At 36.5% G+C, this 20,603-nt stretch overlaps 1 protein-coding gene across 1 annotated transcript; it reads right to left on the bottom strand.

Annotated features, from left to right (window-relative positions):
- Positions 1 to 8,242: 8,242 nt before the first annotated feature.
- On the bottom strand, positions 8,243 to 17,174 carry LOC142339707 (uncharacterized). The gene is made up of 4 exons (XM_075389926.1): positions 17,093 to 17,174; positions 10,285 to 10,918; positions 9,794 to 9,827; positions 8,243 to 9,470 (listed from the first exon to the last, which is right to left on the bottom strand). The coding sequence occupies exons 1-4, from the start codon at positions 17,172 to 17,174 to the stop codon at positions 8,469 to 8,471; spliced, it is 1,752 nt and encodes a 583-aa protein (XP_075246041.1). The 3' UTR covers positions 8,243 to 8,468.
- Between the last annotated feature and the right edge of the window lie 3,429 nt (positions 17,175 to 20,603).

The raw sequence follows: 20,603 nt of genomic DNA, 5'->3' as shown, positions 1-20,603 counted from the left end.
ATCGTTCCAGAAAAATTGAAAGACCAAAGATAGTCCTCTTGGAGCATAATAACATATTCCCTCATTGAAACTCGCCATCACAATTCCTTGCCACTAAAATAGCGGAAAAAAGCCGGAATTTGTTAATTGAAGGCCTTATGTACTCGAAGGTCAAAACTGCTACTCTTCTTTCCTTTTTTGACATTGTGTTCTGATATGTGGTGTGGAAAGTACAATATTTGAGTTGAATTTTTTGAAAATACATAATGCATTTTTTTAATTGGTCTTTGATGCCAGCAGTTCACATTTTGAGAATAATTATTTCTTGTTTTACATGATTCTAAGTGGGCTTCCGCTAGATAATAGCTGTTTTTTGTCACGTTTTTGGGTCAAAAATGTCTCGCACCGTTAGCCGTGGAGAATTTTAATTTGTTTAGCACGTTAGGAACTTTTTGTTCTGGCGCACTGAATGATGTTTTTAATCCTGTTATTTCCTTCCATTGTACAAACCGTTTTGAGCACAAATCTTTACCTTTGTCTCTGTTTTTCTGTAAGTTTATTCATGTTGAAGAGTGAAATGTAGTTCTCTGTCCATTAGCCTTGATGCTGCTTTTTTTCTGCTATTGGTCCAGTAACAACTCATCAAAGTGGTTCCAGAACTCTCTTTGGCGTGCTTGGCGGTTTCGTTGTAGATTTTTGTAAGATAATAGCTGTAAAGTCATCCGCTCGGATCAAAATTCCACTCCCAATAGTTTTTTTTGATGGTTGATCACTTTATGTAAGTGGTCGAACTCAGCCCAGACAGATCTGGTCACGTCAACTGAGTCAGCAGGCTTTGGGCAATCAGTTGAGATCATGGAAAGACTGGAAATCGTTCATGTGTTACGCAATATTTATAGATTTTTTAGTAAATATTTTTGTTGTCTTAGAGTTCAGCACATAGAGAAACGATTGAAACCGTTATTTTGTCTATGCATTTTTTCCTATTTGCTGGAGCCATATTGTTCGTTATTTGTATGCTGATGCTTGTATTCTCTAGAAGTGAAATGAACTTAGATAACCAGTGCAACATCAATCAATTGTATTAATGGAAGTGCATATCGCCGTTCTATCTATGAACTGATTTGGTTGTTTTAGCAAAAGTAACTATATTGATTTTAGTTGTTATTGTAGTTGCTATCAATTATTGTCTTTGATTGTGGTTTCGATATTGTGCGTTCACTTGGTTCTGTATCTAACAGATCTAGGATTCTGTTTTTAATGACGTTTTGATTTTAGTTTTTCCTGTAAATTTGCTGGTTTCCTATAGTTTCTACTGATTTCGTTCGTGTTTTGACTTTAGAATAGTTGGGTTTGCGCTACAACTTTTATTGTTCTGGCTCTTGCTGTTTAAAATATGGCTTCGACTGGTGTTGCTTTGATAGTCTTTTGCGCTTTTGAAACCCGCTATTCCTTTTAAGATGTATACTGTGTCTGTGTGTGTTGTTGTGTTGTGTGATTTTTGACGTTATTATTTTTTTCCCGCATTTATTTTTCGCGACATCTCTAGGCTGCTGGCGTTGTTTCTTTGAATCAATGGGTGCTAAAATCCACTGCAGTTATTTGATTGGCTTTTGACTAACATTTTGGAAATTGAATCCATAACGCTGTTCTTTTTTTAATGATTTTTTATTTGCGTACGTCCACGTTTTTGTTTAGTCAAGCAATCCAATTTTTTTCTGAAATTTGCAATCACTCGCTTCGTTGCATAACATATATTTTGTAAAGGGCTTGACATTTTTAAAAAAACAGAACCCTATTAAAGATTTTCCCACGATCATTTTATCCATCAATCTTGTGCTCAAAGTAGTCGTTCGCAAAATATTGTTTTGCAAAAAACTCCATATTAAAATTGATTTGTAGATCTAGTAGTTGTGTGGCTGGCAATTTATCAGTATCTTCTAAGTTAACCAAGAATGATTTAAAGTGACAAATTTGTATAAGTTGCTGAGGTTTTTCTATTAAAACCTCGTAGTTTAACACAACAGTGAATACAGCTATTCTCTTGCCTAATTGCAACTACTAACTGCTTTTTACAATAACAAATTAAAACGAATTATTAAAGCATCAGTCAAAAGAATGTCAAAACATTTCCTGAAGTGTCAATTTAGAAATATATCTGTCAAAACGCACTTCATATTTTTCCTGAATTTTATTCGAAGTATCAATTTAAGAATATAATAACCGTTAAGTGTTATATTTACACACAGTTGAAAAAAAACCGTAATGTGTGAAGTACGTGACGAGTTTTATTGACTAAAATATTCTAAAAAATGAACATTCAGGCAAGGAAATGATATGACTTTCAAGTAATTGTCGCTATAACTCTGCATGCTCCAGTCAGTTCTCAACTTATCTCAGCTGAAGCAAATGACGCCTTAATTTGATGTGTATAAATGGTGAAATAATTGTTAAAGAATGGTCAAGACATTTTGAAGCTACGTTTGGTGATATTAAAAACTGTGCAGATCACCAGACGAAAAGTTCCATTGTCGTACGCCAGTTATAACAATTAATTTCAGGGCGCATTTTTGCTCAAGCCCTTGATGTTGTCAAACGTTCTTTTGCGTGTTAGTATCGGATTTAATTTTGAAATTTTGGTTCTCAAATTGCTTTTTCACCTAAGACTGATTATTAACAGGAAAGACTTCTTTGAAAATGCGCAATAACAACGGAAAGATGCTCAAAAAATTTAAATCTGAAACTTATAGCTTCTTTACTCCATCGCATTATTCTTGAGCCGTTACCTTAGTCCTTGTGATATAACGAGAAGTGGCAAATTAGCAACTTAAGTTAAAACTTCGATATATAAAAAAAACTTTCTTACATGATGTTTGGTGAAGTGAAATTGAATAATGGCTTCTAATTTGAATCGAATCGTCGATTCAAATTTGTTCATACCACAAGTTTATCAGCGTACATAAACCCTAAAATTTTGTGATAGATTCGACCTTGCCACCCCCCGATATAATCAGAAACCAACTCTCCGACCCTCTCAGTAGATAGAAATGATATGTTCTCAGGTAGGGAGAACAATGTGTTAAGTGCAAAAAACTGCATTAGTACTTGCCATACACGGCAAGGGGAAAAACTTGTTCACAACTAAGGTGTAAATTAACCCATATCAGTTTATCTGTATCCAGACGGATCTGTAAATTTTCATACTGATACGGACTATAAATACCTGTGAAGTTTTTTCCATTTAGGCCAATTATAATTCACTTACTAAAATAGTAAAATTCTTGTTACTCGTGCTTGAGACCACGACAATGGTGTCCAGACCACCAGACGACCGACAAATCTTGGATCTGCAGAATGCTGAATCCTGTACTGCGTGGATCATGTCTTTTGTGGCGAAATGTCGCGCAGAGAAGAAAAAAGATAAAGTCAACATCAACGGTACGATCTTGGACCTACAGGTAACAAATGTCCTTCTTAGTATATGCGGCCAGGACGCACTTCTTAAACTTAGGAGCCTTATGAGCCCTAAAAAATTGTTAGACACTCCTTTTAAAGAGATCAGACAAGCTATTTAAAACTATATTTCCCCTAAAGTGAGAGTTGAAACGGCAGAAAGGGTTAAATTTCTGTCCGTTGTCGAAGGCTTTGGAGAATCCGACGACAATTTTCTAGCGCACCTCAGAGAACCAGCACGTTAGTGTGACTTCGAAATACTTAAAACAATAACCAACCCTGAGGAAGAGTTGATAAAAATTAAATTTATCTCAGGTTTGAGGGAACCAGAAGCGAAATTAGGACTATTAGAGGGCATTAAAATTAAGCCTATGATGTCTCTGTCTGAAATGACAGAGAGTTTACAGTTAAAAAGTCTAGCAATGGCTTTTGCGAGTTATTTAACAGGTAATGGACCATTTGTAATAAAAGAAGAAGTGGGATACAACTTCAAAAAGACCTTCAGAAAATCTAGTGAAAAGTTAGGGTAATAAAGGTAATAAAGGCAATGGTAACTTGTGTAATAGTTGTGGAGGTAGGCCACACAGTAGCAAGCCGTGTCTGGCCTTGAACAATCAATGTAACACATGTGAAAAGGTGGGGCCCTTTTCAAGAATGTGCAGAAGTAAAACCCAGCCGACGTCAGGTAAGTCTGACCAGCACAACAATTTCTGCGAGGAAGAGGGTAAGTTGTCTGGTCAAACATCATCCAAAATGGAGAGGGGAATGTACTATACACTGGAAAACGTGTTTAACATGTCGGTGACATGGGAGTACATTACAGTAAAAATCCATAAAATAAAAATGAAAGTTGATATAGGTGCTGATAGCACCGTGATATCATCATTAATCTGGACTGAGCTTGGTAACCCTCAGTTGAATGGGAAGATCAGACGTCTTGAGGCCTTTGACGGCCATCAACTGACGCTTCTGGGATCACTAACATGAGATGTTGAGTGGAACAGAAGCAAGTATAGCCAACAACATCTAGCAGTTGTGCAACCGGACAAAAAAGTTGAGCTACTTGGGAGAGACAGACTACCCCGAGAAGGCATCAATGCAGTGAGTGATGAAAAACTGCCTGCAGTCAAAGAATACAAAGCGCATGTGAAATTCATACCGGGATCGCAGCCAATGTTCTGCAAAGCCAGAAAGATACCTCTACCTCTCCAAGACAGGGTCAAAGAGAAGCTTGAGAAAATGGAACGACAGGGCATCCTGGAGCCAGTACAACCTTATGGGTTTACAAATGCATCACCAGTAATTTGGCAGCGGAAGAAAAATGGTGCTCTGAGACTATGCGTGGACTTGAAAGTTCACATCAATGGCATGGCAAAGTTATGGACGAGGACTATCCAATCCCTGACATGGAGACCATTTTCCATAAGCTCCATGGGGCCTCTTACTTTGGTAAAATTGACTTATCAGTTGCATACTATCAAATTGAGCTGGACGAGGATGCAAAAGAAATATGCACAATCAACACATCGCAAGGATCGTTTAAGATGTGCAGGCTTCCTCAGAGCCTAAAGAATTCTTCATCAGTCTTCCAAAATTGCATTGAGTCAACTTTCAAAATAATCAAGGGTGTGGTCATCTTCCAAGAAGACGTCCTGGTATATGGAACAACAAAAGATCAATACGAGAAACGAAAGCTTGCAGTCAAGAGTCGGCTACGTGAAAAATTTTCACCATTAATGAGAAATCCAACTCAAAATCAGTTTCAAGCGTAAGTTTTCTTGGTTACACTGTTTCCAAAGAAGAATTAGCACCCGATCCTAAACATGTTGAGAAAATCAAAAAGGCAAAACTGCCATTAAGTATGAAACAAATCGAGTCTTTTGTCGGCCTAGCAAATTTTTATGATCGAACGATACCGGATTTTGCAACAGAAATGCCACTCCTAAACGAAATTCGAAAGGAAGAATTCAGATGGGAAAAGGAAGAGCAAAATGTTTTCGAAGACATCAAAAACGAGGTACGTGCTAACCCTCTTGTACAGCCTTACAACTTGACGAACGAAGCAACCGTGCCACAGAGAAAGCTGTAGGCGGGGTACTCTCACAAGAAGGACATCCTGTGATCTACGTCTCGAGGAAGTTGTCACAAGCTGAACAAAATTAATTAAATCTTGAGCTAGAGGCACTTGCAATTGTCTTTGTGGTCACGAGATTGAAAAAATTTTTACTCGGATGAAGGTTCACTCTACAGACTGACCACAAACCTCTCAAATATCTCTTCGCACCAGACGAAGAAAATCCAAAAAGAGCATCAGCAAGAATTACGAAATGGGCAGTATTGCTGATGGGATTTGACTTCTAATTGAAATATACACACGGAGAACAGATCCCCCACGCTGATGCTTTTGTGCAGACTAGACTTTGACGACGATGATGACAATGATCGATTCTGCTTTGCTCTTGACAATGTCGACTTCGTCCAATCCAACCTGGTGACCCAGTCAGACATCAAAACTGAATTGAGATTGAATCGATTCTTTCAAGGTGTCATCAAACACATAAAAAGAGGTATCTTGAAACAGTGTTCAGAAGCAGATAAAGGATTTGAACAACAGAAAGTCGCCTTGACCTTTCAAAATTGGAATCATCTTTTGAATTGTGCCTTTCATTCTACCCAAACTAAGACCCATGGTGATTGCCAAAGCTCATGCGACTCACATAGGCAAAAATGCAAAAGAAACAGCAGTTCGAATGATGGTTTGGTGGCCCGGCATCAGTCAAGATTGTCTTCGATATGCTGGTAAATGAAAGGAATGCCAAGAAAACAGGCATAGCCTGGGGAAAACAGTATCTACTTCGCCGGAAGCTGAAGTTTGGGAAAGACTCCATATGGACTGGGGCTACGTTAAGGATCATGATAATATCTTAGTGATAGTAGACGCGGAATCAAGTTGGATAGAAGCCTTCCCAGTCGGCAATAGAATCTCACAAACAGTGAAGGTGCACTTGAGTCAAATTTTTGGAAGATTTGGGATACCAAGAATATTAGTATCAGATAATGGTCCTGAGTTTGCGAGCATTGACCTAAAGCAATGGTGTGAATCATTGAGGATTAAAAGGATGGAATCTCCCACCTATCATCCAAGAGCAAATGGGATTGCTGAACGAGCGGTCCGTGAAACGGACTATTCAAGCCTGGATTCCAAATCTGAATGTGTCATTTGGCGCTTTCCTACAGCGGGCTATGATGACACATCGGAACACTTTCAAGACGCGAGGCAAAACTCCTGTAGAACTGCTACTGTGACGCAAAGTAAGACTGCCAGCAGCCACTGATTTTGAATTGTGCGAACGAGTCCTTATCAAACCGACGAACAGTTCAACAACGGTTCCAGCTACTTCGTTCATTCAGCCGGAGAATTCAAACAACAGAGTGCTTGCAAGTGACATTCAAGTTGCACGGCTGGAACCTGACGACGTCAAGACTGAATCTACTGACTCACAGTCTGAGAGTAGTAGGGAGGACATAGACGTGTCATCGCCCACTTCTACTGAAGTAACCTCAGTAGTTAAAGGGGAACAACCTTCAGTGGCCACGAGAACTTCAAGCAGAAATAAAAAACACCCAGAAAGATTTGGAAAAGCTATTCCTACAAACTTGCTTACAAAAAGAGGGCGGATGTGATGTGGCAAACTTAGCAACTTAAGTTAAAACTTCGATATATAAAAAAAACTTTCTAACGTGATGTTTGGTTAAGTGAAATTGAATAATGGCTTCTAATTTGAACCGAATCGTCGATTCAAATTTGTTCATACAAGTTTATCAGCGTACATTTGTGTGATAGCTTCGACCTTCCCGCCACCAAACACGATCAGTAACCAACTCTCCGACCCTCCCTGTAGATAGCAATGACATGTTCTCAGGTAGGGAGAACAATGTGTTAAGTGCAAAAAATTGTATTAGTACTTGCCATACACGGCAAGGGGAAAAACTTGTTCACAACTAAGGTGTAAATTAACCCATATCAGTTTATCTGTATCCAGACGGATCTGTAAATTTTCATACTTATACGGACTATAAATACCTGTGAAGTTTTTTTCCATTTAGGCCAATTATAATTCAATTACTAAAATAGTAAAATTCTTGTTACTCGTGCTTGAGACCACGACAGTCCTCAACGTAGCAAGTCAGGTGTTGAGTCTGCTAAAACCGGTGTTACTACGCAAACGCTAATTGTGAACCATTGGAAGTAATATACTGTTTCTACCGTTTTCCTCCAGACGCAGCTAGCTACTTTTGGATGGTGCTTGCACATCCCTTTTTCAGTCTACCCATATTACTCCTGTGCGGAACACTGTGCTTCTTCCCTTGAATTATAGCTGATCAGATATTTCGAAGCGACTGACTGCTTTTAAAAAAGTGAATCACCCCAGCGGTAGAAATAAGCTTTAGTTCAATTAGTTCACATTTAATGCAATAAGAACAATGATCAATATTAGCATTAAATTATCTCGTTAACAGAAGTTAATTTCGACATGATTTTCACCAACCTCTTTAGTTTAAGTAGCCCCTTGCAGCTGTGTCTTAAATGCGCCTCTAAACGCTGTGTTCCTCCGTAAAAGTGAGGTGACTCTTTTGTAACAGAGTTCTTTCTGTCATTCTTGAAAGTCCCGTTGTTTAAGGGATCCTGCCATTACTGGAACTCCCTTTCATAAACTGGTTATAAGAGCCCGATGTTCCTTAAAGGTCATTAAAACCGACGAAACAGATTATACTGAGTGAAGTATCTTTGAAACTGTTCAAAAATCTATTCGAAAAGAATTTCTAGAAAGTATATTAACTAAAATCTATAAAAATCTAAAATAAGAAGTGAGTTCTGATTCTGTATAGTTATTTCTCATTATAGCAACGACCTCATTATAAGACTGAAAATTGTGTTATGTAAATTAATATAAATTAATTCTAGTTATGTAAATTGAGGTTTTCCGTGTCAAGGTTGACGATGGAACAGCTCAAACAGCACAGTAACTCAATTTTCAACCAGTTTGACTATCAGAAATGACAGTTTCCGGTTCCTTGACAGCTAATTTACACGTGACGTCACACGAACTTGCTTGACAGGATGCGAGTGAAAATGCTTCGCTGTATGTACGAAAAGACCTGACTAAAATCTCGTGTCCAAGTTTCTTGTCAGGAAACTTAATCTTCGCCTCGTTTGAAAATTTGAATTGCTCGTTGAACTCCTTAGACACTGAAGGGATCTGAAACCTGACCTCGATTGTTCCAGAAACTTCTAGAAGGCATGGCAGTTTCGCCATTCTGCGTAGCCGATGTCCCAAACAGACTAATAACGCTATTAAGTTGAGTGTTTCGCCTTCAACTATAACTTGCAACTTGATTTGCCAGTTTATCGCATTAATTGTCACAACATTCGACAAGTTAACGAACGATAGATGCTCGAACTTGTGCACTATAGTCCCCAATTCCCAGTTCTGGATTTCGTTCCTTACAAACAAGATTTGACCAGTGCGCAATTTTTCCAGGGTGCTATCAACCTGCAACGCCTGCAAGCATTCTGGCTTCGACCATTTTTCAATGTAATCGAACAGTTCAAATGTATTCATTGTTAACGGTTCCGTTTTCTTGTGTAATACTCTTGCAGCACTGGCCTTTTCCAATTTCATTTTCAACTCCCGAACAGTTTTTCTATGTTCGCTCAGCGCATTTTCCTCCGCCTCAATTTTTCCCAGTAATTGCATAACAACTTCCCGCTGTTGCCGGGCTTGAACGAGTTTGATATCCACAAATAATCCCACATTTTCAAGGTTGGTTTTCGGAACTCGACTTTGAAGTGCTTTCAACGTCAGTGCTTTCCTAGGCGTGTCTGCGGAATCGCTTTCGCAGTGTTCAGAGGTCAGCGGTATTCTGTTTAAAACCACTTTTGGCTGCTGTTCAAACTGCACCGATGATCGTCGCCTATTCCTGGTAGGAGATTGAGGTGGCGAACTCTGGAACTGTTTCGTATTTTCTTCCAAATACTCAACATGCTATCGCTTTATATCGCTTTATAGTCAGTCTCAAAGTTGCAACGCTATCGGACGTTTCAAAGGTCAAAGGTCAAAGGTCAAATTTAAAACATGCAGATATTAGCACTTTGATGTTCATTTGCTTGCCAGGAGTTTTTGGAACGTTCACTTGCGTTGCAACTTTATGGGACTTACTATAGTAGAGCGTGTCCCATAATGTTGAAATATAGTAAGTCCCATAAAGTTGCAACGCACGCGAACGTTCGAAAAAATTGGGGCATGCAAATGGGCAGTGTTTTGCTAGATATCTCCATGTTTTAAATTTGAACTTTGACCTTTGAAACGTTATAAGCGAATGTTATAAACTGACTATAAGCGAATGTTCCCAAAAAGACCAAAACCGGCAATTGAGAATTGCCAATACTTTTTACTTTATCTCCATTTAATCTTTTTTATTTCTAAATGTATTTAATTTGAACTGGCTTTTGAACTCTGTTCTTAATTTTGGGAAACGTTCACCTATTTTAACTTAATGGGAAATGCTTTGCATTATTAACAAACATTGTGTCAATAAAAACAATCGAACCTATACCTAAAATTGTATATGATATCTAAGATCATTTAATCTGTGATCATTATTTTAAGGATCTGAGAAGGTCCAGTAGCACCTTGGATATTCAGAAATTAAGCCAATTTGAATACCCCTCTTTTATGAAAGTTTATTGTTTAGGTGATTACGAAAACTAGCAAAAAAGAACAATTAAGATGAAATTGTTCGAAAGAAATTATTAAGAGGTTCGAATAAAATTTCTAAATTAATTAAAACAAGAAACAGTTCCAGTCCTGTGGTGATAAAGAATCCTTTCGTAGAGAAGTTTTCGAAGCAGATCGAGTTGCCGCCGAATGCCGACTACGAGTTCGTAACGCCGGTGGTCCTTGCGCTGCACAACAGACCTGCTTTCCCGTTATGTTTTTCGCTCTTTCAGTTGAATCGGTTCCCAGCGATCCTGAATTGACCTCTTGGGCGTCAGTATCTGTGGATTCAGAAGGTTGCCGTAAGAACGGATCTGATCGCGAAAGTCGAGCTCCTGGCATTCGGTTTTCATTTTCATCGTCTTCGGTTTCGTCCTTCACATCAACAGTCTGGGGGAAAACGGGCCCATCATCAGCTAAATTTGATACACTCGGTAGCTCATTTGTATTGCTAGCGCTGCTACGTTGTCTGACTAATTTATCGAGCGATTTTAGTTCTTCGCCGTCACTTCGGTAGAATTTTCTGCCCACTTTTTTGACGTTTCCGAAAACGGAGGGGATGAAAGAGGTATCGCTGCCACTGTCGTCACTCGGACTAGTTTCTAGTAGCTCCTTAGCTGACGAAGCAGGGGTTAATGTTTTCACTTCCCACAGTACCTTTCTTAGTTTTATAGTTATCAGAGGACTAAATTTTAAAAAATTTAGACCTCAGTTTTACTATAAATTTTACAACTTTGCTCTATTTTTGCAACATTATCAGATAAGTTGACATGATCTGATAATGTTGCAAAAATAGAGCATTCGAATTGCTCATTGCTTTATGTGATGTTTAATTGTTCAAGTGTTTAATTGGTATGCACGAGCTCAATTAAAAATTTTTTCTGTTCTCGAACATTCTGCTGCAGCGAACCCCAAAAATCGCGCTGCTCAGTTAAAAATTCGAGCTACAATTCAATAAATTTTCATCAATCCTTTGCAAATTATGTTTGGGAAAAGAAAGATCCCTGTTGGTTTCCGAGTTTGATCACGTGAAGGCACAGGTACGTTTATGGTGTTCTGATTGGAAGAAAGAGGGCGTTTGCTGACTGGTCGATCCATATTCGTTCATAAAGTACAAACAAAATTTATGTTGCTGTCGCCAGGTTCTAATATTAAATCATAATTTTAGTAAAATGGATATAATTAAAATTTCCTCAACAACAGCGCTGTATTAAAATTGCTTCGTTAAAAACTGAAATGATTACTGCTCACTTGACAGTCTGCAGAAAAAATTTTCAAGGTCATTATATCAGTCCCATGAAGTTCCTACTCATGTGATTATTTATGGAAGGTTTGATAGAGTTGCACCGCAAGCGAACGTTTCAATAAGAGTTAGAGCGTGTCCTATAAAGCTGAGATAATCGAACAATTTAAAAACGCTGTCCACATTGCTCATTTGCATGCTCAATTGCATGTTTTGGTGTTTTTCGACCGTTCGATTATTACAAATTTATGGGACAGGCCATATATAGTCTGTCCCATAAAGTTGAAATAAGCGAACGTTCGAAAACGTCAAGAACAGGCAAGTGAGCATCAAATTGGTCATTTGAATGTCCACGTTTTTTCCATTCAACTTCTATTCATCAATTTTTTCTACATGTTTTATATTTGAACTTTGACCTTTGAACTCCAACCTGTGGTTTTTGAAACCTTCGCTTATTTCAAATTTATGGGACACGCTATAGTAACTCCCATAAAGTTGCAGCACTATCGAACGTTTCAAAGGTTAAAGTTCAAAATATGTAGAGATCAGCATTTTGTTGTTCATTTTCATCTCAAAAGTTCTTTGTCGCAACTTTAAGGGATTTAATTTTATCAAACAATCGAAAAAAAGCCGAAACATGCAAGTCAGCATGCAAATGACCAATGTGAACAGTGGTTTTCGAAACTCTTGTGATATTGTGAGGTTCATTAAGTTGCAACGCGTTGGAAAAAGCGTTGGCAGTCGATTGACAACATGGATGCCTATTTTCAATTTTGTAGTTTCGAATGTGACAGATTATATACCGTTTGTCTATAACTTTGATCTTTGAAAGGTTCACGTGCTTTTTAACTTTGTAAAACACTGTATATGTTTGAACTTCCACTTTGAGCTTTTATTTGGATATCAAAACTCTATACTTTGAATTTCGTTAAATAAATTTGAGTTTGATTGGGTTTCAATTTTATCACGGGCAATCTGCAATGACTAAGTTGCTAAGTTGAAATTAGAGGAATATAAAAAACGCCAGAAAGGGATGTTGAACATAAGTAGGGTAATTTTTAATCGTAAGGTAATTTTGCGCCAGTTGAAAACTTATCGTTTCGTCTATTTTCGAATATCAACTTAAAACTTTGAATTCTTTAATGATTTTGGAACTTCGGTTTATCATCAATTATTAAGTTGCAGCTCTATGAAGTGTTTCAAAACCACAGGAAACAGTTTTACTTTCAAAACTTGAAAAATAATGAATGCACAAAACATGCAAATGTTCAATTGGACCGTCCCGTGCAAAATCATAGTTTTTCTTACGTTCAGTCGTGTTGCAATTTTAAACGGGAGGATTACAAAAATGTAAACCAGATGAAATCAGTTTGCTTTTAAAATTTTAACTTAAAAATTGAAACTTTAAAAATATCTAAGCTACTCTTCTAAAATTTACTTACAATTCAAAATTCAAATTGTTCGATTCCACTCATTCCACAAAGGTTATAGAATAAACGTTTAAAATTGAAGAGCACAAAAAGGAATTTTTTGTTCATGGGAAATACCAACAGCTAGAAAGTTCAGGAAACTGGTCGTTATAAATCGTCTGTAAAATATTACCTCGGAAATTTATTGCTCACGGAGGACGCTGGTAGAACCGAACGGGCCCCTTAAATTTTGCCGCAGAAGGAGATTTGAAACCGAATATTTCCCTTCTGATGGCTGGATGTTAAATTCAGTAGTTTAGAGGTACTTTTTTGTCAAAAAAAACTTAAAAAATAGGAAACGATTGTCTAGCCTTGGATACTATCAATGGTGCAGACCCGAACGCACAACACAGACAATCCATTAGCAGCTTATAAATCTGCAATTTTTTTCAAATTTGTTTAAAAAATCGATCAGATCATCTGCCAAACCAACTTAAGTATTCGCCTCTCATTTTTTCTTTTTCATTCGGCTCTGCATCCGTTTGGCGCTATAATCTTGGGTCATAACTCACCCTCCCTCCCACTTCGCAAAATTTTGTTGTGAGACACATACTGAGAAAAACTCACAAGAACAAAAATAAAAATACATTTCTATTAGTCTTTATGGCTCCTTTTAATATATAAATATGTCTTGAGCTTCAATTTTAACTCAACTCAAAACAATGTTAAGCAGTTTTTTTAAAATCAACTTGAAATGATGTTGACCATACTACCGCCGTTTACAAACAATGTGGTGATATAGACACTAATTCCTTTTAAGGACGAGTGGTTAAAAAATTCGATTTACACGCAAATATAATTGGTCCTTCAGTCCTCTTGTCTGCTTGTATAAACTAGTTTTATGCCTCACGTCCAATTTAATGTTTTTAAAACTGCGTTTAGTATTAAATATAACGCGCAAAACTAGAAAAGATTAATCGATTAACAATTAAGGAATCATAAATAAAACAGAATTTTTGAAAAAAAATTAAATAGACACTGAAAAAAACAACAAAACAACAATGTACGTCATAATTTTTGGTGTCTTTTTTTAGGTGTCAAGAGACTGGTGACGTTCAAATACCTTCAAAATCATCAAGGTAACAAAATTGTCTTGAAGGTCTTGAACTACAACACTAAAAAACGTAAATCAAAAATTCTAACTTCTGAAAAGATTTTAAGCGTCAGTATCCAGTCCGAACAAAGACTGACTTTTGGAAAGAATTGCAGAAGCCAAAACTACTAATCTATCTAAAAACTTCTGCATCGCTTTTACATAGCTAGTGGTCTCAGCAACATGAAAACTTAAATCCATTACACCTACTAGAAACTCAAATTAATGAAAATTGTTTGAATTAAATTATGTCACTGTCATCTATGCTGGCTGTATGTTGCAAACCTTGAAAAAAAAACACAATATACATCAAAGGAAGGCACATTCAAGTATCTTTTTTTAAACGACCATACGCTGCAATTGCGGAAAAATAATCAGGATTTCAAAATATTCAAAATCTCAAAAAGAGCGAAATGTTTGTTAAAATAATAGTTTAAGATATTAAAATTATTAATTAGCTGCATATTGGGACACTGAAACAAAAACTAGAAAAAAAACTCTATCATTCAGTAACACGGCTGCAAGAAAGTTCAGAGGACAACTAAACGTATAAACTGAAACCGATTCTAGTTGAAAAAAAAAGAATTATTTGCTGCTCTTTGGAAACTCTCTTCCAAATAAATCAACTCTATGTTTCCCCGAAATTTCCAAAAACTACAAATTAGGTCTAGCTTATTAGCGTGCCGTAAGTCCATTAGTTAACATTTGAAAAATTTTCACAATAAACGAGCTAAGAAACATCATTTTTTTGTTCCTTTGGTCCGATCTTGCCGTTTCTGCAAACGTATATTGAAATGATAAAAAAAACTTTAACTGCAGCGTTGGACATTTTAACCCAGAGTAACAAAAAACGACATTAAAAACATTAGGTACAATTCAAGAGTTTTTTATGTGTTTCCAAAAGATTCAATTTTGTTGGGTGACAAAATTATTAAATGTAAGTAATAAACTCTTGATTTCTTCGAGAAACTAGAAACCTGAACACATATCGCAGGTCTCGAACAAAATTTTATATATAAACAGGATATATCATGGTTACTGATCGAATCAATAATGTACAAGCATTTTAGGATCGTTTTTGTAATCTGAACTGACTTCCAAAGTTAAAATGCTTCCTGACATGCGTGCAAAAAACCGGCCATTAGCGATATAGATTAAAATTATTGATATTGTTATTTTGGATAGATTTACTTGCATAGAAATGTATATGGATAAAAAATTGCATCTGTTTCAAAATATTCAGAATATAATAATATGTTTATATGAATAAGAACTGCTGGCACATATCTCAATGTTAAAACAGTTACAATGCAAGAGAGATCGGAGGAAAATCTAAACAAAATGGAATAAAGATTACTAGTTTAGCGAAAAATAAATTGGTTTATCCTGTTCATGTGACTTGTACAGTAATTTGTCATTTCATTTGTTGTTAATATCCCACTTTCTGAACAACCTTAAAAATGTTTTTCTCATTGGGCTCAAAACCATTCTCTTCATTTTGCGTCTCTTGTTTAGTTGGCCAAATATTTTTCAATCTGACCCTACGGTTTCAACATTAAATCGAAAACTTAAACTATCCTCGAGGTGCGAATCAATATTTGCATTCTGCGCAGCTGTACTCATCTGGCAAATTGCCAGAGCCAATTCTCTATATAAGATTTGGCACAGTCAATAGCGAACAGATGCAATCTCTGGAAGTATATTCTTTTTGAGAAAAGAATACGTTTAGCCTGAATAAAATGGGAGACAAAGGGATCGGCATACAATCTCAGTAGTGTTTTTTAGTATCGTAGACAAGGGAAGACATATATCCTACAGCAGGAGCTCGCAATATTCGCAGTAGGTATTTAAAATAGCGGAAACTGCAGTGCTTTGTCGTCTAAGGCACTGCTCTTATTTCGTGTACGCAACATTATCATCAGTTGTTATGTATTTTTAACTACTAAACAATTTCAATGTTAAATCACTGAAAATTTCTATGAAAAAACAAAGATTATGTCAGCAAAACAAGAACAGGGAAATCAAGAGAACATAATGTTCATAGATGTCTTCATTGCTAGTAAACTCGAATCCGAAAGTCAGCGTGAAATTATTACAAGAAACTATAGAACCGCGAAAGTCAATTAGTTTTCTGGAACTTGTTGAGCGAAATCAATTTAAAAAAGTCAAGTACTTAAGGAGCACCATCTCCAACTCAAGTTATGGCCTTTTCATTGCAGAATCAATTTTACACTGCGAATTGACATCAAAATTGAATTCTATCTCCTCACACGCAAAAAACAGACGCACCAAAACCCCGAAATAGTTCCAGAGTAGTTCCAGAAAACCAGTTCTCGAAATAGAGAGAGTAGTTCTCAAAGATCACTTCTGAAAGAGCCGTCAATTTGTAGAAACAGATGCTCTTAACGTAAAACTCAGTATATCTTTTGCCCAAAAAGGATTATAATCAATAGTATGAGTATAATTACAGTAATTCCGATGCAAAAAAGACTCACACAGTCTCTTTAGTATATGCGTGCCTTGTACAGAAACTCAATAAACATTACAATTGTTTCAAATAGGGCATTTACCTATTCCGTTCTACACTCGCCTAATCATTCAAAATTTTATCAGCGAGCTCAAGCTTCAATATTTCAAAAATTCTTAATTTGACTTCTTTTGCATGATATGATCTCTAACTTTAGCTCATACGTTTCCATGCTAATTTCCCACTGAAACCAAAGTGTGTGATTTCGCTATTGTCAAATTAATCTTATCAGCAAGTTGGTCAACAGACACGTTTAAAAAAACATCTGTTTCACCGCATCTACCAGGTCTGGAGTCAATCTTGCAGCGGAATAATACAAAAAACAAGTACCATTGAACAAGTAGCATATAACATATTAGTATAACATACTTAGTACATATAACTGCAAAACTCAACGTTCAATTTCCAACAGCCAGTTCCAATTTCATTCTACACAATTTTGACATGCTTCTAAAAAGTAATCGATTAAAGCCTGTTTTTTGAGCAAACAAGCTTTGTTAACCAGTCACTCCCGTCAAATTCTCCAAAGAATAAAACCGCAGCTCTAACAGGATGACGTCAAAATCGACAAAATGTACAGCTCCACTTGTCCACTAAACTCGTGTTGAACAATTCGGAGACTCAAATTCATTCCAAATTGGTCCCAACAACTTCTATTTATTGTGCCAATTAAAACTCGAAGTTCTGTTCTTTGAATATGTAGCGGCAAATGTCTTCAATAAGCCGTTGATTGTATCTAACAAATTGGTTGCGCCTAAACAGTAACGCTGCAGTAGTGCTCAAAGAGGACTGATATGATAGCGTACTTTAAAATAGCGAGTCAAAACTGGAAAACATAAAACAATTTCTCCACTCCTTCTGTACGGTCTTCATATGCGTTCCTTACGGTCTTCAAATACGGCCTTCATATACGGTCTTCAAAGTCAACATGGATGAAAACATCAGTCTTCCTCACGTGATAAAAGATGACCTTCACAAAGATTTCTCAGATAGCCAACTGTGGAAGATAGAAGAGGGTCTGCCTGAACCAAATTTGTTGCCGGCTTCAAATGAAGCGCAGTTTAATTATTTGGTTTATTGAGTCTAAACAATAATAAGCTATTCGTAAGAATCAAAAAAGTATCTAATTCCCGCTCTACAACTTCATCTAAACATCACTGTACTGAATCCGGAATTTCAGATCGATTTTGTCGGTTCTGTGCATAATGAAAAGGGAATGAAACTTCCTTTCTTGATGCACAATATAAATTTTCAGAACTCCAGTGCAGCAAAGTACGAAAAAGCAGAAAAGTCAAATATACAGAAAGTTTTTAGACAAAAAAACTTTTTCACGTTGCTCCCTACAGTTTGTCATGATTAAGCTAGCAGTCCTGTTGGTTAACAAGTTGAAGCATATCCGATTGGTTTTATTGAGGTACCTGCAAATTTACAATAAATCTGTTGGTCTGGCAGAAAGATACATAAAAAGTATTTATAAGAAGGCGCGCATAAGTAAAAAAAAAACATAAAAAAGACCACATATTTGTTTCCTTTAAAATGTGCACTCAATTCAACTTTATACGTGGAAACGGAAAACTACTTCAAGAAAATAACTCGACTAAGCGATTGAAGCCCAGTTCCTAAACAAACAAACTTTGGGTACGAAAGAAGAACTTCTTCCAAAGGTAGTATTGCTGCAGCAAAGAAGAGGAAAAAAATATTGCCGGGGTGGCAATAATCGACGCAAATGCAAATAAAGAACACAGGACAAAGAATATCGAATCTAGACTCGCACGTGGTGTGGAGACTAATATCTTTAAAAAGGAAGGCAACAGTAAAAATTCGTTAGCAACAAAAAACCCGGATGTTCTGTATTCAGCAAGCTTGATGTGCAGAAAAATTGATCTGGAAGAACTTGGGACACTGGCAGAATAAAGGTGTTCACTTCTTCGGCTAATGGGGACACAAAAAAGATCGTTTCATCAAAAATTTTAAATTGAATTGATGTTTGCAACAGATGCGCTAAGCACAAAATTCAGCCTCTATTTAATACTCCGAAGTACCGCACTTTTACATTCCTAGTGATCACCTTTATTTCACAACTTCTTTAACTTCTCATGACATCCGATCTTTATTATCATTTAGTATGATATTTTAAACCATTTAAAAATTAATGACCAATATTACTTACACACCAAAATGAATAGTTGGGTACAAAATTGGTGAAAAAGTACGTGTTAGTTCAAAAGAAGAAACACTTTATTTCTGATCAGTATCAGAAAATACATTCAAATTATGCAATTCAGATGTGTATTTTACTGTAAATTTTATAAGCAAAATTTATTTGTGTTTCTAACAGTGAACGTACAATTCTGAACCAACAATAATTATTATAGTTCAAAACTTTTTTTAACAGATTAGGATGCCAAGACTGATTGGTTGATAAATGAAAAAAATCTGCCCCCAATTTGTAATTTTCGATTTGATAAGCAATCAGTTTACTTTTAAAGTCCTTTTTCTGTTCTTTGCTTTTTTCATTGAGTCTGGTAAACCATTCCAGTCCTTGGTTGCTGTAGGAGTAAAGCAGTTTTTGTAATTTGTAATTTTGTATTTTAGATATTTATAATTTTGTAAATGATACATTCATTTTGTTTCTGATACATTCATTTCATAATCAACCAAGATCAAAATCAGCAACTGGATTGAGCTACGTATAAATTTTTAGAGTAAAAACAATAAAGATTCAAACTTCAAAACACCTCCCAGCTTGTTAAGTGCTGCTCCGAGAAAGGCATAACAAAAAAAATGAAATTTTGGTCTTTCCTGATTTTTTGTAAGAGTGTCTGCTGGCAAGTGTCTGAAGGCAATTATCATAGCTTTAACCGTGGACCTTCGACTAATTTTTGAGTGCAGCGCACTTTGAAAGTCTGGAAGAGCAAAGCAATTTTTTCAAAGAAATCTTAGTAAGAGCCAAACAAACCTAATTGTCTACAGAGACGTTTACTGGCGAGAAGTTGTCCTAATTTATTTCTTTAAGAAGGTTTGCTAAATGTACGGCTTTTTCGCTCGCATCTACTACAGCGTTAAGCTCAACGTCAGCAGTTGAAGTAGATACACACATTCGTAACCTACTGGCCCAGCATATTGCACCTAAACTACAATTAAATTAAAAACAAAAACAACCTGCAATTTTTCCATTGTCTATGTTGTCTGCTCAATCTGAGTCTGACAATCATGTGAACCCAGGTTCACATTTTTCCTAAGACCAACCTCGGACTTTGTGCGTTGTAGATAATGTGATGAGATTCCCAAGTCTAACGCATTTCCGTCGGTATAATTGTTTTAGGTCATTTAAAACGTATTCACCGCCACACCACAGAGTACGGTTCCAGTTATCGTATATCAGGAAACAACTGTTTAAATTTTTCAATGGCCCCTCCCTTTCACCACTTTAAAAAAATAAAGTTTTTGATTCCTGATGAAACTATTCATGAACCCTATTACATACCTGTGGTCTTCAACCGCTTCCTGGGTGATGAGCCCCTTCATTCCATCACGGACAGATTCCAGGACGTCTGTTGCCCTTTTTCATGAGTCTTGGTATTGCAAGTTCTTTTGGTTTGTTTGGCTGACATGAATCACATTTCGCTCACTTATTTTTATTCCTACTGCGTGATACTCTAGTTTGTCAAGGTCCTCAACCTTGTTGTTGATCAAGCACTTATGGCTAAGTTGCAATGATTTGTGGTTTCTTGGCGGTCAATGATGTTCCAGATAAACAAATTATCACTTTCTTCCAAAGAAAAGTTTGTTGCGGTTTTTAAACCTTATTTATAAAGTTCTACTAATGAAACCGAATTACCTGTTAATCTTAAGCTTGACAGTGATCACAAATTTCTTGTTTTGTTGGGCACAAGCAACGCATTGAAGGATCGTTTTTTGCTTTAAATCTTCAGAATCTAACACTTCGATTTCATTTGTTGAGTTTCAACTATTTAAAATATTATTGCTGTTTGCATTAATCTTGGTGCTTTAGTTTGGTTAAGTTTTGCGAGCTCCTCTGATTGCTTCTCCTGATTTG

The sequence above is a fragment of the Convolutriloba macropyga genome, chromosome 5, assembly GCF_964194025.1.
Source record: "Convolutriloba macropyga chromosome 5, txConMacr16.3, whole genome shotgun sequence".
NCBI lineage: Eukaryota > Metazoa > Xenacoelomorpha > Acoela > Convolutidae > Convolutriloba > Convolutriloba macropyga.
Note: the sequence above shows the minus strand (reverse complement) of the source record. Positions and strands in the feature narration are given on the sequence as shown.